Source organism: Anser anser (assembly GCF_964211835.1).
Source record: "Anser anser genome assembly, chromosome: 24".
NCBI lineage: Eukaryota > Metazoa > Chordata > Aves > Anseriformes > Anatidae > Anser > Anser anser.
In genome coordinates, this window is record NC_139745.1 from 2,182,655 (window position 1) to 2,207,779 (window position 25,125).

At 55.5% G+C, this 25,125-nt stretch overlaps 3 protein-coding genes and 1 long non-coding RNA gene across 10 annotated transcripts in view; 2 read left to right on the top strand and 2 right to left on the bottom strand.

Moving 5' to 3' along the window:
- Positions 1 to 905, bottom strand: part of ZCCHC17 (zinc finger CCHC-type containing 17) — a 15,657-nt gene extending 14,752 nt beyond the window's left edge. For 4 of the 6 annotated variants that reach the window (XM_083810405.1, XM_083810407.1, XM_083810408.1 and 1 more), the window contains exon 1: positions 804 to 905. In XM_083810405.1, coding sequence (XP_083666531.1) covers positions 804 to 890 — 87 coding nt within the window. In that variant the 5' untranslated portion in view covers positions 891 to 905. Of the gene's footprint in view, positions 1 to 627; positions 726 to 803 lie in introns of all 6 variants that reach the window. The other 2 variants (XM_083810406.1, XM_083810410.1) reach the window with 2 other exon arrangements.
- SNRNP40 (small nuclear ribonucleoprotein U5 subunit 40) lies at positions 901 to 13,745 on the top strand. The gene is made up of 10 exons (XM_083810404.1): positions 901 to 1,335; positions 2,057 to 2,186; positions 3,252 to 3,345; positions 4,850 to 5,015; positions 5,519 to 5,641; positions 6,686 to 6,806; positions 7,559 to 7,641; positions 8,068 to 8,129; positions 11,425 to 11,528; positions 13,296 to 13,745. The coding sequence occupies exons 1-10, from the start codon at positions 916 to 918 to the stop codon at positions 13,343 to 13,345; spliced, it is 1,353 nt and encodes a 450-aa protein (XP_083666530.1). The 5' UTR covers positions 901 to 915; the 3' UTR covers positions 13,346 to 13,745.
- Positions 13,529 to 22,590, bottom strand: LOC310886182. The gene is made up of 2 exons (XR_014575230.1): positions 22,137 to 22,590; positions 13,529 to 22,060 (listed from the first exon to the last, which is right to left on the bottom strand). It is a non-coding gene; the product is annotated as an uncharacterized lncRNA (long non-coding RNA).
- A 157-nt stretch (positions 22,591 to 22,747) lies between these two features.
- NKAIN1 (sodium/potassium transporting ATPase interacting 1) overlaps positions 22,748 to 25,125 on the top strand; it is a 30,215-nt gene continuing 27,837 nt past the window's right edge. The window contains exons 1-2 of one of the 2 annotated variants that reach the window (XM_083810412.1): positions 22,748 to 22,930; positions 23,070 to 23,318. In XM_083810412.1, the coding sequence (XP_083666538.1) occupies positions 23,265 to 23,318 (54 nt within the window). In that variant the 5' untranslated portion in view covers positions 22,748 to 22,930; positions 23,070 to 23,264. Of the gene's footprint in view, positions 22,931 to 22,962; positions 23,319 to 25,125 lie in introns of those variants that run through there. The other variant, XM_083810413.1, reaches the window with a different exon arrangement.

A 25,125-nucleotide genomic window follows, 5' to 3' on the forward strand; every position in this document is an offset into this window, starting at 1 on the left:
TCTCAGCCCAGACCGATAAAGTCAAAGCATGAGACATACCGAGAATTGGAAAGGGGTCCTGAATCCAGCAACACACAGTCAGCCTCTGTTAACAGCAAACTGACTCACAAAAAGCCCATTGCTTTCCTGCCTTTAAGCCTTAAGTTCATTGTAACAGTTATAAGAAAATAACGTAAAGCATTATGCAATTGAAAGTTAATTTCCTATATTTTTTTCTTGGAGAATTAAAATAATTTTCTAACTATGGCAGTGAACTTCTGCGTCACAGATGGAAGGCAAAGGAGTTTCCTTCTACAAAATGCCTTGTTCCGGGCTGAGACCTCAACATACAAAACCACTGACTGTATCGGTGTAATCCCAACCGCACGCTCTGCTACTTAAAGAGATAAAAAAGAACAGCACAGGTAAGGACAGAAATCACCCTCTGAACGCCCCCACGGGACGCCGAAGCACACCACAAGGTGATTTTTCTGTAGAATTAATGCGATAAACACGCAGGAGTGCAAGGGGCAACCTCACGCCGAAGCTCCCCCTAACCTCGGGGCTGACTGAGCACAGAGACGGCCCCAGGACCCCCACCCAGGACCCCCCCCCCAGGGCCCCCTCAGAGCCCGCGGCACCCCGCACCTCTCCCCGGAAGATGGCGTAGAGCTCGGGCAGCGCCTCCATCCCTCCGTAGCCTCGCGGCTCGCCTCACCGCACGCTCACCCCAACACCAACGGCACCTTAAAGAGAACCAGCTCATCAATTAACTAGCTCGCTCATTAATTAAGGCACGAGAGCGACCCGCACCCCCCGCTTACCGCCCCCGGCCGCCGCCATTTCGCCGCCTCCGCCCCGCCCTCACCCGCCAGGCCCTCCCTTCCACCCAGCCAATCCCTGAGCCCCATACTGGCAGGCGCCAAGCGCTGCCCAATGGGATCCACCCGCCTTACTCGGCGCGGCCAATCCGCGCCGGGGGAGAGCCCGGCGGCCCGGCGCCGCTTCGTCGACGCCACCGCCGCGCGCCGGAGGGGACGTCGAGAGGAGGCGGGCCTTCCTGCGGCTCTCCGCCAATGGGCGGCGCGGGAGGCGGCGCGGCTGGCCAATGGGGGGCCGGGCGGGCGCGCGCGGCGGGCGGCGATGCTGGAGCAGCAGAAGCGGAAGGGCCCCGCGCCTGGGCCCCCCCCCGGCCCCGCTCCGGGCCCTGCCCCGGGCCCCGGTCCCGGCCCCGGTCCCGGCCCCGACCTCGCGCTCGTGCCCGGCCCCGCCAAGCGGCCCCGCCATGAGCCGCCCGCGGCCGGGGGGGGAGCCGGGGGGGCCGGGCAGGCGGCCCCCGGGGCGCTGCTGCAGGCGGTAGGGGGCGGGGGGGAGTCGGGGGGCGGCTGAGGGGGGCCTGAGGGGGCGGGGGGGGCTGTGGGGGGGCTGTGGGGAGGGGGCTCGGGGGGCTGGGAGGGGTCGAGGGAGCTTGGGGGGGTCGTTGGGGGTAGGGGAAGGGGGGCTGGGGGGGCTCGAAAGGGCTGGGGGGGCGGGGGGGCTGAGGGAAGGGGGCTCGGGGCTGGGAGGGATCGGGGGGCGGCTATGGGGGGCCTGGGGGGGTGGGGGGGCTGGGGGGGTAGGGGAAGGGGGGCTGGGGGGGGCTTGGGGGGTGGGGTGGCGGGCTGGGGGAAGGGGGCTGGGAGGGATCGGGGGGCTGGGGGGTTTGGGGGGAGCTGGGGGGGTCAGGGGTATGGGGGGCTGGGAGAAGGGGGGCTCAGGGGGCTGGGAGGGATCGGGGGGGTCAGGGGAAGGGGGGCTGGGGGGGCTTGAGGGGGCTGGAGGAAAGGTGGCTGGGGGGGGCTTGAGGTGGCGGGGGGGCTGGGGAAGGGTTCGGGGGAGCTGGGGGCATTCAGGGCGTCGGGGGGAGCAGAGAAAAGGGGGGCTGGGATGCTCGGGGGTGTCGCAGAAGGGGGGGCTGGGGGGGCTAAGAGGGGTCAGGGGGAGCTCGGTAGGCGCTGGGGGGCTCGGTGTGGGGGGGTGCTGGCTCTCTTGTTCCTCCTCGCTGCCCCCTCAACTGGCTGCTGCTGCCCCCCCGCAGGGCCCGCCGCGCTGCTCCTCGCTGCAGGCGCCCATCATGCTGCTGTCGGGGCACGAGGGGGAGGTGTACTGCTGCAAGTTCCACCCCGGCGGCAACACCCTGGCCTCCGCCGGCTTCGACAGGCTCATCCGTGAGTACGGCGGGTCCGGGCCGGGGCGGCCAGTCCCGGGCTGCCCCGGGGGCAAGAGGGACATGGGGATGCTGGAGCCGGTCCAGAGAAGGGCTGTGGAGACGATGAGGGGACTGGAGCACCTCTGGTACAGGGACGGGCTGGGAGAGCCGGGCCTGGTTGGCCTGGGGAAGAGGAGACTGAGGGGAGAGCTCGTTAATGTATGTAAATATCTGAGGGGAGGGTGTCGAGAGGATGGAGCCGGTCTCCTTTCAGCTATGCCCAGCGACAGCACGAGAGGCAACGGGCACAAACTGAAGCCCAGGAGGTTCCGGCTCAATATGAGGGGGCACTTCTTTACTGGGAGGGTGACAGAGCACTGGGACAGGCTCCCAGAGATGTTGCGGAGGCTCCTTCTCCGGAGATAATCAAAACCCGCCTGTACGCCATCCTGCGCAAGGTGCTCCGGGTGATCCTGCTCAGCCGGGGGGTTGGACCGGATGATCTCCAGAGGTCCCTGCCACCCTTGGCCATCCCGGGCTTGTGTGACAGCAGGCCAGGCCCCAGGGGCTTTCAGCTTGTCGGGAGGCTGGCCTCTACAGCCCTGGGGGGTGGCTTCACGTCAGGCGTCAGCTGGGGTCCTGAGCATGAGGGGCGCAGGGGCGGTGCTGAGCGTGGGGCTGGCCGCCCGCCCAGCTCATCGCGGTCCTCCCAAGGCCCTCGCAGAGGTCGCCGTGGGTCTGTGCTGGGCGGCGGCACCCTGCAGGCACAGTTACCGATGCCCTGGCTTGCTGAGGTGAAGGTCCGACGGCTTATTAATAAAATCAAGTTGATCTAAAGCTGTCAATCAGCTTCAAGCGGAGTCTCTTCTTCTGGGGCTCCACGTGGTGCTGCCTTACTGCTGTGCATCACCCTGGCCTTGAGGTGGTGGCGGCTGTGGTTCCGTGGGAGCTCTGGAGAATCGCTCCGCGCGCAGCACAGGCGTGGCTCCACGCATCTTGCCCTTCCATAGAGCGGTTTGGGTTGTAAAGGACCTCAAAGACCATCCAGTTCCAACCCCCTGCCTCCCTCTCCCTTTCCTCTTAGTGCTGTGGAACGTCTACGGGGACTGCGACAACTACGCAACCCTGAAGGGGCACAGCGGGGCCGTCATGGAGCTGCACTACAACACGGACGGCAGGTGGGTGGCACGCCGACGCGTTCCTGCCGCTGTTCCTGAGGGAAGGTGTCCTCTGCTGGCCGCGGCCCCTCGCGGAGCCTCCTCGTTCCCCCTGCTCGGCCACTGGCCCTCGCAGCAAACGCTCGTGCTGTGGCTTTCCTGGGTTATGAGTGGCGCCTGCTCTACTGGCCCGGCCACCTGCGACCCACGAGGGCCCTTGATTTCAGTCGGCAGAAACCTGAACACTCGCGTTGGTTGTGTGGGAAACGGTTGGCTGGGGAGGGAAGGAAAACACGGGAGTAATTTGTCACTTTGGAAGGCTCTTCCGCCACCGCAGCTGAACCGAGAGGTTGCTGGTTTTTCCTTCTTGTCTTGTCATCCCAGCCAGGGTCTGAGGAGGCAGAAAACCAATACACGTGTAGGTATATCTCTAGAAATTGGGTTTGGTGGGAGCACCTCCGCTATAGCTGTCCCGCCGTCAGTCTGCCTGCGCTGAAACTCCACGTTTCTCTCTGAAGTTGGGCGTTGAACTTTTCGGTAGTATTGGGGCCGCTTTTAACGTTTGCGTCAACAGTCTTGGCGAGGGGATCAGGTGCACCCTCAGTGAGTTTGCGGGCAGCAAGTTGGGTGGGAGCCTTTCAGGGCGGGAGGGCTCTGCAGAGGGAGCTGGGTAGGCTGGATTGGTGGCGGAGTCCGATCTCGTGTCCTTCACCAAGGCCGAATGCCAGGTGCTGCACTTGGGTCACCAGAACCCCACGCAGCAGCGGAAGCTTAGAGAAGAGCGGCTGGAAAGCTGCCCCTCTGAAAAGGACCTGGGGGTGCCAGCAGTGTGCCCAGGTGGCCAGGAAGGCCGACGTCACCCTGACCCGCATCAGAAATAGCCCCGGGGCCAGCAGGAGCAGGGAAGTGGTTGTCCCTCTGTCCTTGGTGCTGGTACGAGCGCACCGCAAGCACTGTGTTCGGTTTTGGTCCCTCACTGCAGAGAAGAGCAGTGAAGCTGGCGAAGGGACTAGAAAAGACATGCAAGGAGCAGCTGAGAGAATTGGGGTGGCTTAGTGTGGAGAGAAGGACGCGGAGGGGAGACTTTGTCACTCCACAACTATCTGAGGAGGTTGCTGCGAGGAGGGTGTTGGTCTCTTTTCTCAAGTGGCGAGTGCTAGGACATGAGGAAACAGTCTGAAGTTGCTCCAGGAGGGGTTTGGCTTGGATATCAGGAAGAATTCCTACACAGAAAGAGTGGTCAGGCGCTGGAACAGGCTGCCCGGGGAGGTGGCGGTCGCCATCCTTGGAGGTATTTGGGTCGTGTGGGTGTGCGCTAAGGGACGTGGCTCAGTGGTGGACCTGGTAGTGTTCGGCGGTGGCTGGACTTGCTGATCTTAAGTTTTCCAACCTAAATGATTCTATGATTCAACGACGTATTCCCACCTGATATCTCAAGCTTTGATCTCGGGACTAGAGAGTAGCAAAGCTGGGATGGGAGCAATGCTTCTGAAATAGAGAAGCTCACGGGGATTCTTCTCCACAGCATGCTCTTCTCAGCATCCACAGACAAGACGGTGGCCGTGTGGGACAGCGAGACTGGAGAGAGAGTGAAGAGGCTGAAGGGCCACACCTCATTCGTCAACTCCTGCTACCCAGCGAGGCGAGGACCCCAGCTTGTCTGTACAGGCAGTGACGATGGGACAGTGAAGGTCGGTATGTTGTGTGTGGAGATAGTCTAGAGTGAAAATAAGGTGGGATCTCTGAAAGAGTTGTTCATGTTCTTCCCATTTAAATTGGCTAAATTCACACTTTGTTTGATCTTACAGTTTTGTGATCGAAAACCTTCGATTTAAAAATGAAATGTGCTTGCTCCTTCTGTAATTTTTTGGATGGGGGTTAACAAGATTGCTCTACTCAGTGGTACTTTTTCTACTAAATCAGGTTAACAAAACATGAAAATGGCAAGCAGTTACTGAAATCTTTTATGAACTGCGTTCTTTCCTCCTATTCTTGCTTTAAACGTGGAAAGTCACATGCCTTAATCACACCAGCCTTCTACTGTGTTTTCTGTAGAGATCTTTTGAGATTTAAAAGTGAATTTTAGCAGAGCGGTTTGAGTCTCTGCAAAGTATATGTGCAATTTTGTAATTTTTTTTGTAATTTTATTGTTAAATATCTCTATGTAAGCTTTATAACCACCGTGTCTTTTTAGCTGTGGGATATCAGGAAAAAAGCAGCCGTCCAGACATTTCAGAACACATACCAGGTCTTGGCTGTAACCTTCAACGACACCAGCGATCAGATCATATCTGGAGGCATTGACAACGACATTAAGGTATGATGTTTGCGTCCTCGTGTGCCTTTCCAGCCGTGCTCACCTTTTCCATCCCATCAGAAATCTCTTGTAACAGCGTGCAAAATGTCACGTTGGTCAAGGACAAATGTGGAAGGCTGTTGGTCGATTTTTACGGTCACAAGAACTGTGCCAGCCTCCCGTGTCCAACCTCTGTCTTGATCTGAGGCCAAGAAACTCTGAGGGAGTTGTTTCAGGGCTGTTTGCCACGTGACTGGCTGGGCAGCCCTGGCATTCCTGGCCACGCATCTTAGCACTGCTGTCACACTGGAGCTGAGGTGGTATGCGTGCTCTTCTGGCAGTCGCTGCCTCTCCCAGAAGCTCTAGAGCCATATATGAGGTAGGCTAAAGAAAATCTGGTGACACATCCAACTCCCTGCCCTCTGCTCCAGTATGCTGTTGTAATTTACTTTGTCACCTGCTACTGTGGAAAGTTCTTATTTAAGAGCACGCTCAGTGTTTCATTCATTTGGTAGCTGAGATTCTCCTGATAGCTGCACAGCTCAGTCAGTCTTGCTGTCTTTTTAGCCTCAGGCTCCAGTCTTACCTAAGGCATGGGGAGCATGTTCTTGTCAGAAGGCCATCGCTAAGTGTAGCACTGAAAGGACATCTGTTCTGACTGCCCCGTGAACGGCCGTTAACTCTTGGGGAAAGAACAGCATGAAATTTTGGGGCTTTGACAACTGCTGCGCTGTGCCATGGTCAGTGGAATTTGGGAGCTGGGAGAGCTGTAGCGACATTGAAGGGGATTCCTGCATGCATGGGGCAGCTGTAATTTGCCTCCTTGCTGCTAACGCAGTTGGACACGTTAAGTAAGAAGCCTTCTAAAGGGCAAATCCTTTCTTTTTCCTACAACACACAAAATCATAGCCTTATATTTTAGCCATTGAGACCCCACCCAACTGAAACTGAAAGCTGATTTCATCAGATGACTGATCAGTACTTGTATGAAATGGTTTGGAAACGGTATTTCTGATGGTCTTGGCTACCCTTTTAAGCTGCCATTTTGTGTCCGCTGTCTGAAAGGTGTGGGACCTTCGCCAGAACAAGCTCACGTACACGATGAGAGGACACGCAGACTCGGTGACAGGCCTCAGTCTGAGTTCAGAAGGCTCTTACCTGCTCTCTAACGCAATGGACAACACAGGTACCTCCTGCTGAACGTGACAGCGCAGCTGTGCAGACAGCTGTCAGCCCCTGCCCTCTCCTGCTAGCCTTTGGGTAGCCGCGTGTGTGGCATTTAGGAAGGAACAGCTTGAATTGTTCAGCGTAGAAAAATAAGAGTCAGACGTGGGGGTGGCTCAGGGGAGATGAGCTCCACAGATAAAGTTTGAATTCCTGTTGCTGCAGTGATGACAGTTGCATGCTTTGCAGAGAGGGAGCAGCTGTATCAGAGAGGTTTGTCATGTCTTCCAACGGGCAAGAGGGATTTGAGCCATGGCACAAATTACTTGCACAGGCAGTTGAATGTAATCTTGGTCTTGCTTTTGTCAGGTTGGTTTGGCTGCTTCCTCGCAGCAGGGGATGCCGGTGCTGTTTCCAAACTCTCTGTCTCCTGCATATGGGTGCTCAGCAAAGCTGATCTATTAGAACTGTGATCACAAAACGTATTATCGTAAAGCAAATGCTCATGTAAGGAGGCGGTGGCTCATTTGTTTAATAGTTGTTGGGGATTTTTCCCTTCCCGTTGGCAGTGATCTTGATACCGTTATAAATTTCTGCATTTTACCTTTTATATCAAAGCTTCCTGCAAGAGGAAAGCTGCTACCTTCCTTTTGCTTCTTTGGAAACCTATTTATGAAGAGAGCGAGGAATGTGACCGGGTCTCTGATCATTAGAAGCTGACCTTGCCCCCATCCCTCTGCCATCCAGCTAATTACTGTGAGCTCTCTGTTGCAGTTCGCATCTGGGACGTGCGACCATTTGCCCCCAAAGAGAGATGTGTAAAGATTTTCCAGGGGAACGTGCATAATTTTGAAAAGGTGAGTGTGCTACAGACTGAGAGAGTATTGTTTATAAAATGCTGCCCCTGTCTATTAAGTTTTCTGTAAATTGTTTTTTAAATTCAAGTTTAAACCAGAAAGACTACTAGGGATTCAAAGAAAGATTAATGCACAAAGTCGGATTCTAATTAAAGCCGCAGTAACAAAATTTCTTAGCTCAGTTCAGCTATAATTAGCTGTAAATTAAGTATTTCCTGCATTTACTATCTACATTGTGTAAAATAACAAGACACTGGATGTTTCCAGCAATAAAATAAAATCTGTAATTACCTTCTTATCTTCCAAAGGGAGATCATTATAGTGGTGCTCATGATATTTAAAGTCTCTTGGTGATTTTATTGCAAGGGGAAGGGAAAAGCTAAATCTTCCTTTGGAAATGGATCTGTGTGCATTCTTCTATTTTAGAATCTTCTGAGGTGCTCGTGGTCCCCGGATGGAAGTAAGATAGCAGGGGGATCCGCTGACAGGTGAGTTACCGCCGTGTTTCTCTGTTACCGTCAGTCCCAAACTGTTCTGCAATCGCACCTGAAATGAGCTGGATCATCTCTAAAATTAACATTAAGAGCCAGAACTGCACAGGGAGGTGCGAAGGCCCAAACAACTCCCTGCAGTCTTCTGCGAGCATTGTCTGCAGCGATTATAGTGCTGAAGTGTTTATATTGCCTTTGCATCAGCGGAGGAGAACTATATAGTTGTAAAATCCTTCTTCTTATTGTCAGAAGCCTTCTAGAGAGCTCCATTACTGCTTACGTTCAGTCTCTGCGTCCAACAGATGGACAAGCAGATGACAGGAGCGTAGCTGGCAGTAGACCGGGGCTCTTGCAGTCGTACCAGCAGACTCGCATGAGACTCTTCTAGAAGCAGGAGTGTAGAGAAGTGGTGCCGGGGTTGTGCTGACCACAAATACCAGTCAGAGTGCTGCGTGGCAGCTAGCAGGGAGCACCAGTGGTGTTCCGAGGATCATTTGTAATCCTCGCTTTAATTAACAAGCGCGAGGAAATAGATCTGCCTAAATTAGCGTATATTGGACTTGTAAATCAGAGATTCTGTAAAGCAAGGTTACCAAGGATTAAACTGGGTAGAGGGAGGAAGCCAACAGAGGGGCTGTGCCAGACACTGAAGGTCGCCGTGAAGGATACAGTCCCCACTGGAGCAAATCCAGATGCACTCTCGGTGACATCGAGACAGGAATTCCTGCAGGCCAGCGTCCAAGCAGCGGTAATCAGCAAATTAATGAGCTTCTGATGGAGGATAGGAAGAACTTGAGTTCTTACTGTCCAGATATAGTGGGGCTGGCTGTCACGACGGGTGGCTGAGACGTGACCCTTCTTTCCAGTCCCGCTGGGCTGCAGCAGCAGTGCACGTGGTGATGAATACCTGTTTGTTAATGCGCCGATGCTGTGGCAGGTCCCAGGGCGGGCAACCTGACACGCTGAAGCGTGGCGTGAAATATTGGGCCATTAGGTTAGTCCTGCAGATGCTGCTGTAGCTCTGTGGTCTGACAGCAACTTTGTTGTGAAATTTCGTTGTGAAGAGCACACAGTCAGGTCCCAGGGCAGGTTAGATGAGGCCACTCCAAATCTTTCTGCTACCCCTGGGTTTTTAATTTTTTTTGGAGGAGTATCTGCTGGGAAAGCAAAGCAAGATTAAACATTTCATGTGTCTGGGTAAGAAGTAATTCCCCAATAGTTACTCTGTTTCTCTGCATTATGTGGAGTGTGTGTGTGTTTGTGTTGGAGGGACAATTACCTGTTTTTTTTTTTCTCTGTGAGCCCTTCAGAAGGTTTTTTTCTAAAACCAGCTACTTAAAGTGCTTTCCTGTTCTGCCATGCCACAGAAAATACATTACAGCAGAATGCTTTGAGAAAGCATCAGATACAGCTCTTACCTGCTAGATGAAATAGTCGTGCTTGGAGAAATGCTGCTTTAAATGATATTCGCGACGTAAGTGGGATGGTTTCATTCTTCCTTTTCACACGTTTCAAGAAAATCCAAAGAATAGCACCGGCCTGAAAATGAAAGCCTGTAACAAAGCACGTCTGCCCTGTGCTGGTGTCGGTGTCCTCTCTGCCTTACCAACAAGTGCTGTGAGGGATTCGGTGCTTTTTTGGGGCAGCAAAGCAGCTCACTTCTCTTCCAACCAGAAGAGAGGCCTAATTGTTAAAACGAATCTCGTCCTTCATCAGATCTGCAAAGCGCTGTCAACGGGAAGGAGCGGGTGAGGTGAAGTGGAGGCACTCCCTGCTGGTGGCACTGGTCCCACCCCAAGCTGGCGTTCAGAGCTTGGGTTACGTGCGGGGCCGATACGGGGCCGCTGATCCCAAGCACGTTTGAATTCAGGCGGCAGAGACGTGGTGATGTGCAGTGGCGTTTGCAGCAACCTGCCTTCGGAGGAAATGTGACGTTATAGGTGGCTTTTACACGTGTTTTACTCTCGCCTGGTTGCCCCTCATGCCCTCACCCTGTGCAGCGCCCCCTGTAAGCGGCCGCGGCGATGCCTCAGGAGCGTGAGGTCGGCAGAGCTGCTCCCCGCGCTGAGGCGGCCAGTTACTGCTCTGCCCCTTTCTCCTTCTGCCCCCCGACAGATTTTGTTTTTAGATGCCAGTCACCTACCTAAAGAGCAAAGCGAGAAGGCAGTATGAGTGTAATCCAGCACTGGCAGCTTTCCCAAGCCGCTGATTTTTTTTTGAAGAGCTGTGAACCTTGTAACAAACGACGTTTCGTGTGGCGAAGCTGTTAAGTTTGGAAAGGAGGCTGTGCGGGTGGAATACAGCGTCACCTTGCCTGGCTGTAGTGCATTTCTCAGAGCTCTTCCCGTTCTGATGTATAAAAAAAGCCTCTCCCTCCTACGGAAGCTCTCCATAACGGGTCAGAGCATCGCTTTGTTCCCCGGTGGAGCTAGTGCTAGCTGCCAGGCGGCCGCCGCGCCGTGCAGGCAGTGACGGACACCCCCGGGGGAACGGGCTGCGTTGTGTGGCTAGCAGAAAGGTGCCGTTTTCCCCCACTCGGAGGCCATGGATAAGAATAGTCTGAGGGCTGCATGGTGCCTGGTGCCAGCGGTTTATTTCTGACCCGCTGCGTGAGGAGCGCCGGTGTCTTGGCGCTGTCCTTCAGCCAAGGTGAGGCACGCGGGCAGCACCCGGCTGCGGTGCGGCGCAGGGACCCGGAGGAGATCAATCAAAGGGCTCGATGCAATCTGATCAGCCCCCTAATAAATGCTCAGAAGTGAATTATGACTTTAATGGCCCAGCAGGAAGAAATCCATATATACAGGTTGTTGGCTGGGAGGGGATGGCATTGTAGCGGGGACTTGGGGGGGGAGCACCCAGGCTCCTCCTAAGCGCTTGTCTGCCTGAACTGGGAGCCACCACTGGGCTTGCAGGCAGGTATTTGCAAGAGTAAGAGGCGTCCTCCCCTCTCCTGACGCTTCTTTTGTCCCTTAGCCCGCTGTACGGCTGCGGTGCCGAGGGTCTCTGTGGCCTCATCCATCTCCGTGCCGCAATGGATGAGATGGTGCCGCAGTGCTGTGACAGCAGAGGCTTTTAGCACAGAGCTGGCGTGTTAGCTCCTACCTGCTCAGACCTTTGCTCTTCTGAATTCAGCAGCGCAGCGTTTTGCTCCTGACAGGCTCCTTGTTTATCCACGCTAACAGCTGTGGTTATTACAGCCTGGGTGGTGAACCGTTGCAGGAAGCAGCCGTTGGTGTGGGAGGCGGCTTCTTTCCCTTTAGAAACGCCTGCTCTCATCATGACTCTCTTGTAGGTTCGTCTACGTGTGGGACACCACATCCAGGAGGATTTTGTACAAGCTGCCAGGCCATGCTGGGTCGGTGAACGAATTGGCTTTCCATCCAGAGGAGCCTATCAGTAAGTCCTCCCCGAATCAGGTCAGCTGGGGAAATAGTTCCAGGGCTGGCTGAGCTGGTCCTCCAGAAAACAGCTCAAAAACTGGCCGAGTGCCCTGAGTGTCAGGGACAGGCCTGGGGGAAGGTGTTATCCGTAGCTCAGGACTACAAAGGGAGCATACATTGTGGGCATCCATTGGAGCTGGGGCCTGGGCTGAGTGAAGAGGCTCTACCCCACCCGTGTGTCCTGCCCAGATGGAGACCTGGGTGAGCAGCAGTGCAGCTCTGGCCCGTGGTGGTATGGCCTGTTCATGAGCCGTGGGTGGCCGTGAGCTACTGCCACTGTCCAGGACTTCCCAAAATATTTTTGGTACTAGGGTTTCTTATAACCATGAATTTACTGATCACATCGTGACAGTTGTAGAAACCTGGAAGTCTGTCGTCAGCCCAGGGTCTCTAACTTTCACAGAAGGTGTAAGAAGCAAACAAGGCTCTTTGTGCAGTCCTTTTTATCACCGTTCCAGAGATGTCCTGCTCCAGGGTGAAGGAGCGGCACTACGTACCAGTGGCGGAAGAGGAGGTGCTCTCAGTGGCATTTTTGGAGCTCTTTCAATTACGGAGCATTAGCTGAGACCAGCCTTGGTACCAGTTCCTTAGCGCAGTTTGTGGCCGGGGCAGGACCGTGGGGCACTGTTTGTTTCTATAGAAACACTTGCACCATCGGCCAGGTCACCACACTGCTTCGGCCAAAAATTGGCACAAGTCAGCCCTGAAGCGAAGCCAAGAGCTCGGTGGTGCCGAGGATGACAGTCTCTGCAGCAGCCTGGGGGTGGGGATTCAGGGCAGTGAATTATGGGCTTGTTCCTTGGTTATTCATTGCTCTGTCTTCAGATCAGAGGCGGTGCTGGAAGAGCAGAGCAATCTCTCCTCTTCAGTTTGGAGCGGATTGTTTGTAATCGTATTCCGCTGAGCTCCTTTTTGTGAATCAATCGCTCATCTTAAAGTAAAAATTAAAAACCCATCCAGTCATTGCACGCGAGTTCAGCGGCGGATCCCAATTAACATCTGGGACCGTTAATCCTGTAACTCGCTCCACCCACCCCACAACACTCAGCTGCGTGGAAGAGCACCCAGAGAGCACGATTATAGACATCGGTCTGCGAGCTTCACGCAAACCCCCCCAGATCTCGCATGGACTTGAAAGAAACAGTTGTCAGTGTCGAGAACAGCGCTTCCCCGATGGGGTTGTCATTACCTCGACACTTGGGTGTTGAATCCCCTCAAGAGCCTTTTCCGGATTAGGGCTGCTCAGTGTCTCGTTATAGCCGAGAGCCAACTGCAGTTTGCCGCCCTTCTGATAAATAATAGCAGCCCAACTGAGCTTTCCCAGCGAGCCTGTGCCCTCTAGTGGCATGTGGTCCTGCTGGCCGCGCCTGAGTCGCAATCTGAACACCCCTTGCAGAGAAAATAGCGTTGCAGGGTATTTGAGAGCGTTAACAGCGTGTTTATATGCCTCTCTTTACTGTTTTAATGCTTAGACGTTACGGGCGGCGTGCCTTTGTGTCTGTCTTGGGAGAGGGGAACGGCAGCCAGAACGTGCAGCGTGTGGTGAGGTGTCAGAGCGGTAATCCAGTGAAGCATTTTTGGGGAGCAAATGAAATTGGGCTTTATGGATAGCTTACAGTGGGAGAAATGAGTAGTTAAATCCAAATGGCGTGCCGTCAGTGGAGTTCTCAGACTGTTCTGTTTAATTTTTGTATGCCTCTCTTCCCTTCCTCCTCTCTCGCAGTACTCTCTGCGTCCAGTGACAAACGGCTGTATATGGGGGAGATCCAGTGAAGCTGAGAAGACGGTGTGATTCGTGCCCTTGAAGTCTTTGGTTTACAGAAGTAGGATTGACTTGCTTCTCACCGGTGCCAGCCCCCTCTCACACTTGCGGTAAAGGGAAAATGTTGAAGCAGCTTGATGAGCCAAGCAGCCCTCTCTGCAGGCTGCGATGTCTGCGTGGTCCTGCTGTACAGCTTGTTTTTGGTTTTTTTCCCTTCTTTGGGAAGCAGGAAAATTTAGAATTGAAGAGATTTTGATTTTGGCTGTACAACAGACCACTAAGCCCTTACCCAAATCACCTGAAATTTGTACAATTTGTTTAAATTCCATCGGTGGCTTGTATATTCCCTGTCCAGTTTCTCTTGGTTGTTTTTATATGGTCAAAACTGAAATAGACAGCTTTTTACAAGAACTGTGTGGATGGTATTTATTGTTCTGTTTTACTTTTCTATTGTACAGTGCTAAATCAAGGCCCACACTCGTATATAACCCAGGGAAGCCATATTCTTTAACTTCAGAAGAGCAGCTTTATTTTTTATTCATGGCAATAAAAATGACCACACTGGAAATAATTATCAGGCTACTGCTGAATCCTATTTTCTTGTTTTGAGTACAACCAGCCTTCTGCTATAAATAAATGTAAAAGGAGGGAGTTGTATGGCAAGCACAGCGTATTCATGGCTCAGCAGTTGAGGAACCAGCCTGGTTGCCTTTCTCTTTGCCCTGGCTGAGCAGCAAGGATGGTAGCAGGCCCTCAGGCAGGTTCGATGTATGTTATGTATTTACCAATTATTTCCACCACTGTTGTCCACCAGTTTATTTTTTGGTGGACGTCAAGACTTGCTGTGGGAGAAAACAATTTCCCTTCCAGCAATTTAAGTTCCTTCCCCACTGGCTGATCCCCATCCTTCCCTGCTCAGCTGTGTGTCCCACGTAGTCTGAGCGTTTCCAAATCTGTGCTCGGCCTCCCCGGACAGGGACCTGCGTGGGCTTCGCTGGCACAGGTGTCCCCGACCTCGATACCCATGGCTGATTGCTGGGACAAGGAGGGGTGAGCGCACCTTGCATCAGCTCAGGAGGGGCTTTTTGGGGCTGCCGAATGTGGCCACGCTAGCCTCTCTGAGCACTCACAGCAGAGGGAGGTGCCCTGTGCTGCAGGTGGTGGCCTGATGTTAACTAACTGGCCTTGAAGAGTACACACACATTTCTGTTCTGCACGTGTCCATCTCAGCTTCCAGCTGTTAGACTTTCCATCCTTTCCCCCCCCCCTTTTTTTTTCCTCCTCGTGCTGCCGTGGCTCAGGTGTTACTCACATCTCGCTGGCTTTCTGCCTTGTCCCAGGGGAAGGCTGCAGGTCGGGTGGGATGATGAAGAGCAAACGTGCGATGCTCCCGCACCAGCTGTAGGACTGTCCCATGCAGTCTCGGTGTGCGTCTGATCAGGAGGCCTTTGCTGCAGCCACCAGATATTTAAGAGGTGGAAAATTGGTGCGTTTTGCACAGTAGAAGCACAAACACATTCTGAGTGTTTCTCACCCCTACTCTCCCCACCGTGGGGAGAAGAGAAAAGCTGGCGGTTGGCACGCTCGGGGCCAGAAGGGATGGAGCAGCTTTTAGGGATTGGAAATGTGGCTGCGCCTCCCAGAAGGCAAGGGGAGCACATCCCCCAGTGTGGGGGGTGTTTGGGTGTGCGACGCTGCCCTGTCCCCACGATGTGGAGCGGTTCCTGTCCTGGCGCTGTGTCCTTCAGCTCTCTGCAGCCAGGCTGCCCACGGCCCTCGGGGACGCAGGAAACCATCGTCTGTGACCGTGCCGTTCACTGACCCTCTCTGTAGCTGGGTTGAAGGACTCAAGCATCAAGTCCAGACTCGGCAGAGCTCTGGGTTTGCTTCACGTCGCCTCCCATGACACCGAACTGATCTGATCCTGGTCCGTTTTCAGCTTCCACCTCCCAACATTCCCCCGACTCCCAGCAGGGACGAGTCGGCCTGCTCAAACCTTCCTGGCTGCTGGGGCTGGACCCGGCACTGCTGCACCCCGAGATCCTTGCAAAGCCGCTGCTGCCTCGAGCGCGGTCTGTCTCCGGGTCCCCGTGGTGGGAACCGGCGGAGGCCAGGGCTGGGGAGGGGACGGTGCAGCCGAGGGAGGACCTGTCGCCTGATCTCGGTGAATGAATGCATGTGAACGCGAACAAATCACCCTCCAGCTGAAGAGCCAAGCGGAGAGAGCTGGAGGCAGGGGAAGATTTATTTTTAACTCTGCAGAGTATTAAATAACATGCCCTGAAACGCATGGAAATGAGAGCTGGGGATCGAGCTGGGAGCGCGGGGGCTCAGGCCAGCCCTTCCCGGAGCCGCCCGGGCAGCGACACCGCGCCTCCGTCCCCTCGCTGGGGCCGCCCGGCCAGGACGTGCAGGCACTCGCAGTTAGCGCTTAATAGGCCTTATTGCAATCCTCAGAGGGTTTGTTGGTTTATTTGAACGTATGCCCAAGTGTCGGAGGGAAGAGAGGCTCTCAGGGCTTAGCTGGTGGTGACAAGGTAATAACTGCTTTTTTTCCTGACTCGTGTTTGTTTAAAAAAAGTAAAAGAAGAGTGGTTTTTATTTTTTTTTTCCCCCTAATTAGCAACCCAGGAACCTGCGGGGAAGCCAAGGAGGGGGCACCTCTTTCCCCCTGCCCCAAGTCCCTGATTTTGTTGTGTCGGTGGGGCCTGATGGTGACAGGGGGAGCCCCGCTGCCTCCTCCCGCACCCCCGCCTCGTGCCCGCGTCGTGCCTGGATGCGGCCGGCTGCTTCCACCCGCCTCGGCCTCCAGGATGAGCGACGCTGCCGAGGCTCACCGCTGGCTCCAGCTTTGCCTGAGGAAAGGAGAGGGAAGAGGAGAGCAGCTGACGGCGGACGGATCCACTCTGCGTCCGTGCAGCCGTGACCCAGATCAGGGAAATGATCCGGATTAACACTAATCCCCCTGCCCCAAGGGGGCGGCCAGGGCCCAGCAAGCTCTGCAGTGGGGCCGATTTGTTCTTAGGGCATCTCCTTCCTATAAACGGACCGGGAGAGCCCAGCGGTGCCACCCGAGCGTGAGCAGACTCGCCGCACAAGTGGGTGCCCCTCTCCTGCAGCCCCTGGGGGGTCCCTGTGCCCATCCGCGTGCTGCAGGATAAATCTGCGCAGCGCTGGGGGCCTCGCTGGTCAGCTAAACATCCGATGCCAACGGAGGGTGAAGAGGGAGATGCAGGCGGCCACAGATCTGAATTACTGCTGCCAATTACCATCCGCAATTAGGGCCCGGTTCCCTGCGTCAGGGAGGTGGGAGATGAATGGGAGCGTTTGCCCATGTCCTGGCCCCCGGAGAGAGCCGAGAGTTGATTTAGGAGCGGCACCCACCTGCTGGTAATGGGACACGCGCCCAGCGAGCCGTGGCTATGGCCCCGTCCTAACAATTTGTGGATTTAATCTAATTTGCTGAGGGGGCTGGAAGGGTGGCGAGTTAATGGGGGTTCTCGCCGCTAACAGCCCCCAGAGGGGCACTTGGAGCCGAGCAGCTTTCACACTCTGCAGAGCCAAATCCTTGCACCAGCGAGCACGGCCACAGCCCCGCGCCACCTCCGTGGGGGTCCGGCCCCCAGGCTTGGTGCTGGACCCTGGAGGCCCGCGGGGACAGAACCCACTGCAGGGCTGGCTGGGACACAACCGCGGCAAATTCCTCCCGTGCAAAGGGCTTGCAGCTGGCTGAGCCCCGCGTGTACAGGCATGCACATGCATGCACACATGCATGCAAACATATGCACACCCCCATGCACACCCATGCACATGCATACATGCACTCGCAGATGGTTTCTCCACACCGGAGCAGCATGAGCTCCAGGGCACTACAGCAGAAAGCCATTAAAGGCGTAATCCGGGCACGGAGAAAATTGTTTTCTTAAACAGGTTTATTCCTCCGAGGGACGTATTTGCTTGAGAGATTTCCTCTATAAATTAAATCTGTCCCATGATCCAGATAAACGGCTGCGAGCCCTGCTGCCTGCCTTCGCACGGCGTGGCTGTCCCCATCCCTGTCCCCATCCCTGTCCCCATCCCGTGTCCTCCTGAGCAGGCACTCCTGGATGGAGGCAGATGAGGCATCTGGAGCACCACAGCGTGTCCCAGATTGGGGCACGGGGCCGGATCCTGCACCAGGTGCTGCTGAGCCCCGTGCTGGGCACGACCTGGTCCCGGAGCAGCAGTGGCAAAGAGCCACGGGCAGCCCTGAGCCTGCCGCCCCCTCTCCATCCCCACCTGCCTCACTAATTGCTGCCCTGTCCTTCCACCAGCGCTTTTCACACCTTTTCCCATTGCTGCTCAGAGGCTCATAATGAATTTTGATAGTTACAATACGCAAGTGATAATTTCTAAAAGAATGGAAAACAATTATTTGCTCTGTTGGGGGATTAGATGATATTTAGTCTCTATTTAATGGAAAACTAATTAAATTACATGAGAAACTGAATAGAATTTTTTTGTTAATTATGAATATTGCAAGCTACAAAGGCTAAATGATGATGGATTCTGTAATCTGCCGTGCTTTTAGCTAGACACTGAGATAAGATGACAACTGAGAAAGAATGGGAAGAATGCATTTTAATTTCTATATCGATTCAATAACAGCCGGCTGAACAATGATCCGTTAATGGTGATCTGCAGGAGCTGATGTTGACTGGCAGGCTGACGGGTAATTATGTTAAAACTGGGGAAACAGTGGTTAAATGGATGTGTGCTTACTCCTGGAGGAGGCTGGGGAAGCCGCAGTGCCCCGTGCACTGAGCTGCCCTTGGGTTTGCTCCATCGCGCCCCTTCCCTTCGCCCTGCGCAGGCAGGGTGGGGGACGTGCTGCTTGATCAGTGCCAGGTGTCCCCTGGGGGTCCAAGTCGGGATTTGGGGCTGGGTGAAACGAGGAGGAAGTGGTTTGGGGTCAAGGCCAGCTGCTCTGCTGGTACCTGTGCTGGAGGTGCTGGGTCCAGGCTGGCGTGCAGTGTCCTGAGCTCGATGCCCGGATCTGGGCTCTCCATCACAGGCAGCATCCTGGCCCCCAGTGTTGGAGCATCCCTGATCCATCCCAGGACTGGGACATCCCTGACCTCAGGGTTGGATCCTGGGGCTGGGACATCCCAGATCCTGGTGCTGCAGCATCCACAATCCCATGGCTGGAACATCTCCAATCCCATGGCTGGAATATCCATCATCCCAGGCTCTGTCCCAGCACCCAGCTGCGACCTGGCCACCCCCTGGCAGGGTGCTGAGCTTCACAAAGCCACCGCCTGCATCACACCTGCAGGGCTGCTCTGCCGCTCCATCCTCTGGTTAATTAGGGGCTCATTAGCCTGGATCCAGGAGACCTTCAGCCCTTGAGTGTACGTATCATGGCTGCTCCACTAAATTTAACCTGCCCACCAGCCGTGGGAGGGATTTAGCCTGAGCGAAGTGGCAAGGACAAACGCAGTCCCTGCTAAAGGCACTAAATTGTGCTTTTGGGGCGCTCCATCACTGCCCATGCTGGCTCCAACCACGACCCACAGGCCATCTCTGCCAGGAGCAGCCAGGCAGGGGGATGCATGCGGGAGCCCCAATTACCCACCCTGTTTAATTGCGTGTGACCTCTGCCTGCACGGCAGCAGCAGGGAGATTCGCACGTGTTCACCCTGCGCTGATTTGCATAACGGATGGAAATAAATATCCTCTCCCCGTCACCGTAACCCAGATAGATGGGTCCTCTTGGAAGATTTGTTTGCCAATAAACACGCCAAAACGATCATTTCGGCTTGTTCCGAGAGTCCACTCGGCGCCGTAAATTCCTGCCCAAGTTGCTAAAAGATGCTCACGGGCACCGCTCGGCTTTGGCTCAGCAGCCGGGTCCTCGGAGCTGCCACAGCCCCTCTCCTGGGGACGATCCCAAACCCTGGGCACAGATTTGGTGCTTTTTCCCCCTAAATATTTGCTGGTCTGCTCAAAGGCGGGTGCTGTTGGCTCTCTTCCTGAGGGCTATTTTTTGGCTCTGCTTGGAAGTATTGAACAACTCTTGAGCTGGACACAAGTGCCTCAAGTCCTGGTCCTGCAGCTCCCCGCAGCGTTTCCTGCAGCCACCGAGCAGCCCTGGCTGCAGCACCGGCTGGGAAAGGAAAGCAAAAGCTGCCAGTGTTGTGGTTTCTTCCTGTTCCAGATTTTTTGGGGGAAAAAGAAAACCAACAAGTCCTCTGCTGGTTTTCTCGAACTAAGAATAGAAATTTTTAGTAAAAATACCAGTTAAAAGTCTAACATTTTTGTGCGCTCTGTTTAGGTCCCTAGCAGATACATCTCTCTCTAGCAGAAGGGCTGCGGAGGATACAGGTGGTTTTTTTACTGAAAACATCCCACTTTGGTTGAAGGCGAAGATTTCATGATTTCATGTGGGATTTCATCCCACCTGGCTCCTCATAGCCTGGGGAGGGAGAACTTGGCCAGGCTGGATTCAGCCCCACAGCTGGCTCCTGCAGCAACAGGGATGCACCGAAGGAGACAACGACCCAGCGGATGTCTTGGGGTCCTGGGGACCCTTGAAATGACTGTGCTGGCAGGGCAGAGCTGCTCATGTTTTCTTCCCTGAGCTGGCATTATAAGCTGTCCTTTAGGCAGTTTTGGGATGTATAATAAATGGAGAATATAAAGAAAAGAGAAACAGCACCTGGGGTAGTGGTTCTGCTGCTGCTGGTTTCCATTTCCACACCTCACAGTCATGTTCCCAATTGCATCCCGCAGCTGAGCACCCCATGAGGTCTGCAGGGAGACCCGTGCTGGATCCCCAGTACTGCACCACATCCCCCGAAGGGCTGTGACACCCGCGGGGCCATGCCGTGCCCGGGCTCCTCGAGCGGCAAGGTTCAGGATGTGGCTCTGGCATTGCCACCACCTCCCAGCATGAGAAGGTGCCGGGGAAGCCGAGCCCCACCACAGCCCAGGCTCCACGCAGAGATGCCCCCAGCCCTGCTGGGAGCTGCTGCTCCCCCACGTGGGGCTGGGACCCTCACAGCCAGCTTTGAGGGCCAGAAGGGCAGGGAGAAAAGCAGCAGCACGAGCTGCAGGCTGGAGCCATGGGCGGCATCTGCTGCATCGGTGCAAGCCCGGCTCCAGCAGGCAGAGGGATGCTAAAGCACCCTGGTGTCCTCCAGGTGTAAACAGGAGCACGAATCCAGCACCCAGCCCTGCCAAAGTTTACCCAAGGTCCTCCTGATACCTCTTTCTTCCCTCCTTGCAACCCAAAGAATGCATTTCCAGGCCCCTCTGCAAACCCAGCAGCCGGTTCAGGGCTGGCCGGGCACCTCCTGCCGCAGAGCCAAGAGCCTGCAGGCCCGGGGTGCGTTAGCATGGGGCTGCTGCGCCCCTAATGAGCGGGCAGCCGAGCGCAGGCTGTCATCTCCCGCGTGCCCCATTTCCATTTGAAAAAGCCAGCGATATTGAAAAAGAATGGCTTTCCACGAACAATGTGTCTTGTGTACATCAAAGCACTTATCTTCACAGCTTCCTCCCATCTCCATGAATGAATAATGTGACCCTGATTTAATTTCCTCCTAATATTTCCTCCATAATTTGCGTGTCATCTGTTTTTTTTTTTCTTTCCATGAAAAAAAAAAAAAAAAGAAGAAGCGAAGGGCCGCAGGTCCAGAGGCAGGGTGGCAGGTTGTGAGCAGAGCAAGTGACAAAATGTTCAGCCCTTTCCCACCTGCTCACAAATTAAGTTATCTCCTTGCCTTCTAGGGAAGCAGCTTGACATGGTATATTGACCTTTTTAATCTAAAATTGATTCTTCGCAAAACTCCACCTGGTCGAGAGCCAGGCAGGATCTCAGCACCATTGTGTTGGTTTTATCACTTTCATTATTTTACATCAGTGCGTTTTGCCTTTCTCTGTTATTTACTTGAGCCTTTGCACCCTTGCACTGACGGGGAGGGCTGAGCTGAGCACATTGGGCTGGTAATTGCCAGTGAGATGCTATGAGGTGGTTGGGGCCTCATCCCTTTTGATCCACAGGGTGAAACAGGTCCCTCTGCCCAGGTTCCTCCTTTGCTTAAATCCAGGAGGAGCAGTTCCTGTTTTTCAAACACCCATCAGCTCAGACTGCTTTCAGCCATCCCTCCCGGGCCTCTGTTTAAGGGCATTGCTTTGTGAGCCCACCAAGTTTTTGTAGTATGTATTTTGCATTCACAGAAGCCAAGTGTTTTCTACAAACCCTACCCTTTGGCCACACAAGTACCTCACAGAACACTCCTGGGAGCACGTGCCAGCACGCTGCACCGGGACAGAGAGAAATTCCCACCACGGAGGATGACAGAAAAGCTCCAGGAGTGGAAGCTACTGCAGGCTGGTCCCAGCAGTGCACAGGGATGGGTGGTCTGGCTGGGCCCTTTCAAACTTTGGGTGGGTTGGGTTAGACCATGGCCAGACCTACACACACACAAATACACCTGCAAGGCTGTGGCCCACTGGATCCAGCGCAGAGCTGCTCTGGTGCCTTTGTGCTCAGGAATGGTTTAGTATATGCTTTGCTATAAAAATCGGGGCTGAGGTTTAAGAAAGCGTGGAACTGAAAAGCAGTGAAGTGTTCCTAGGTCCTTCTGCTGGGTGGCATTTCTGGGGGAGGTTTCTCACGCACTGGAAAAGCACCATCCCAGTTTTTCCTCGGCAGATTTGCAGTCTCCGCTCCCCCAGAAGGTGTGCTGTGGAGAAAGAACAAAGGCAAGCAGGGTGGATGGCTGTTAGGGGCCATACCCTGCCAGCTCTCTCTGCACCCACCTTCTTGCCCAAATCTTCCAGATTTGAGCCCTGTGGGAGCAGAGGCACAAAGCCAGATGGCTGGTGTCTGTTCAGGCAGAGGTCGCTCCCAGCCCTGGGAAGCCATGTGCGACCAGGGCTCTGCTGGGGGTTTCACAGGGGCTTTGCTCCCAGGGCTGAGCATCTGTCAACCCCGCAAGCCCAGGTGCTGCCCCGACACGGCCACCGCAGGGTGCCCCCAGAGGAGGTGGCTGTGCGGTCCTTGTGCTCTGTGTCCAGGCACCACCCACCTGCGGACCACAAGGGACACAGGCTGGGGCAGAGTGGGGGGGGAGATCAGCGATTCTCCAGCCCTTTACATTTACAAACCAGGATCTAACCCTGCAGGTCTCCCCCCTCGGCCTTCCTCCGGAGGAAAAAAAAAAAAACAAAAATCCGCAATTAAAAAGCAAAACTGCTGCCCGCTACCGAAAGCCCGGCGCGAACGGGAGCCGCGCCCGCCGCCGGCTGCGGGGAGGCGGCCGCGCTCCCGCCGCCCCCGGCCGCCCGGAAGCCGCGAAGGGCTCGGCGCGGGCGCGGCGTGCCCGGCCGCACCGCCCCCCGCCCGGCCGCGCCGCCCGCCGGGCCCCGCTGGGAGCGCGGGTGGCCTTGTTCCGGCGGCCGCGTCCAGCCCTGCCCGCCGCGCCCCCCCCGACCCCACCCGCCGCCTCCTCCCCGCCCGCCCCCGGGGCGCGGAGCGCGGCTGTGCGGGAGAGACAATAGAGGGGCCGGGCGGGCTCCGCGCAAAACTGCGCGCCCCGGGGATGGATGGCGAGGTGTGCGCGGCCCCGGGGCCCCTGCGCCGGGGGATGGGGTTGTAGCGGGGAAGGGGGGAGCGGGGCTCCGGGGAGGAAGGCGGGGAAGGGGGGCGATGCCCCTTTCTGAGCCCAGCCCGCCTCTGTGCTAACCTGGCAGGGTGCGGGAGGCGGCAGGGCTGCTGTGAAGAAAGTACCGGGGCTGGCCGGAGGCTGGAGAGCGGGACATGTTGCTGGTGCCCCCCTGATGGTCCGCGGGTGGCGGTTCTGCTGGCGAAGGGGAGGCTGGTGAGAAGCTGGAGGAAGGCGACGCGCAGCCACGGTGGGGGAAATCCGAGGCTCCGGCTGGGAAACCATGGGGAGATGCAATGGGAGATGTACGCTGGTTGGATTCTGCTGCCTGCAGCTGGTAAGCCGAGGGGCCGTGCGCTCATCAGCATGCCGGGTTGTGCTTTGTGCGAAATGCTTGCTGTCACCGCTACCCGCTCCGTCTCGGCGGTGACCTTGCTGTGAAGCTTGGGGATGCTTCAATGCAACCCAAAAAAAAAAAAAAGGCAAAGAGAAAAGAAATGTGACCCTCCTCCCCTGCTTCAATCCAGTGCTTGCTGGAGTTGCAGAAGAGGAGACGGATTTGAAACAGTTCCCAGTGCTGTCAGTGCCTGGGGATGTGTCTTGAGCAGGTGTGAGCTTTGTTTCCAGCTGCAGTCTCTTCTCTCCGAGTTAGCTGCTGAGGGTGGCTTCCCATCCTGCGCTCAGCAGCTCCAGGGATGGTTCTTGGGGTGCGGGTCCCTTGCCTGAGATGTGGCAACAGCAAAACTTGGAGGCACAGCCGGCACTTTGCAAACTCCTGCTTTTGAGTGGGACCGGTCTGCTCGCGGGCTGGGGACACTCGCACGTTGGGGGAAGAGAGGACGGACAGGGTTCGTTTTAATGGGATCGTGGATATTTGCAATAATTGTGTGTCGTGCTTTCCACCGCCCGCGAATCCGTCTTCATCAGGCTGGTGACAGAGGGCCAGCCGAAGGGAGCATGTGGGGCGTTCGGGGGGTTTCTGATAAAACCAGCAACCACAGAGGTTGCAATTAATTATCCAGGCGCTTTTCCAGGCAGGTGGTTTGTTGAACCTGGTAGCCAAGTGGCACCCGTGGAATTACATTGCCACCATTCAGCGACTGTCGGGGGCTCGTCGTGGCAAGGGAAACAGGGAGGGAATTGCCAAAACGTCGCCTGGCCGGGCTGCGATGTCCCCATGGACCGGGGGGTGACCGGGCGGCGGAGCGCTGTGTATAGAGGTGGTGATGTGTGTGATGGAAACGGGCTCGGTGTCTGCTCTTGCGGAGAGCTTTGGAGATGATGGTGGCATCCTGCTGACAGGCAGTTTCTTCCCGGCGTCGCTCCCATTCATTTTTTATCTTTCGGAAGGCCACGGCCGCGGAGTTGTTCTGACCTTGCAAAAGGTGGCGAGCGGCTTTTCCTGGGGCTAAGGGATGTTTCAAAGCAAATTGGTGCTGGGGAAGCAGAACATCATGCTGCGGGAATCGCCTTCCGTGCCCTGAAACTTCCCCGCTGCTGCGGTTTAGTCGGTGAAGTCTTGCTTTGCGCCTCGCTCCTGTTCCCGCTTATTCAGGATAAAAATGATGGGTGTTTCCTTGTGTGCGGGAGTTTCCTGGCTTTCGGTCACTTTTTCCTTCACTGCTCAACTCAACAAGAGGCTTGTTGGCATTTATTCTGCAGGGAAACACTCCAGCTCTGTAAAGAGAGGAGATTTTGATGCGTTTATTTTCGGAAATGAAACAAATCAGTGTGAGCTCCTAGGCTGGGAGAGCAGCTCCTGCACGCAACCGGGGAAACTTTGTGATGCAGCCTGAGGCCGGGCTTTCCACCCTATCCTCGTCTTGTGTGTCCTAGTGCTGCTGCGGCAACGATGGGCTCCAAAATTGTCCCTTTTTGGTGGGTCTTCCACCCCTGGGTACTCCCAACTCTCCCAGGCTGCACGATGCTCTCCAGGAGGGAGCGTGGGCAGAAATGCCTTCCTGCTCTGGGACGAAGCCACCCTGCCTCGTCCCAGCACCAGTGCAGGATGTGTGCCACTGCTCGGGGCTCTGGGCAGGCTGTGGACCATGCGCGTGCTCCAGCTGGAGCTCCCTGAGGCGGTGGTGGCCACCACAGCACCCTGCCAGCCTCGTCGCTGGCTCCGGGCTACCAGAAGGCAGCAG

Coding starts and splice junctions, on each gene's coding strand:
- SNRNP40 (XM_083810404.1), top strand. CDS start 916: ATGGGATCCACCCGCCTTACTCGGCGCGGCCAATCCGCGCCGGGGGAG. Junction 1,336..2,056: donor CCGGGGCGCTGCTGCAGGCG/GTAGGGGGCGGG, acceptor GCCCCCCCGCAG/GGCCCGCCGCGCTGCTCCTC. Junction 7,642..8,067: donor ACGTGCATAATTTTGAAAAG/GTGAGTGTGCTA, acceptor CTTCTATTTTAG/AATCTTCTGAGGTGCTCGTG.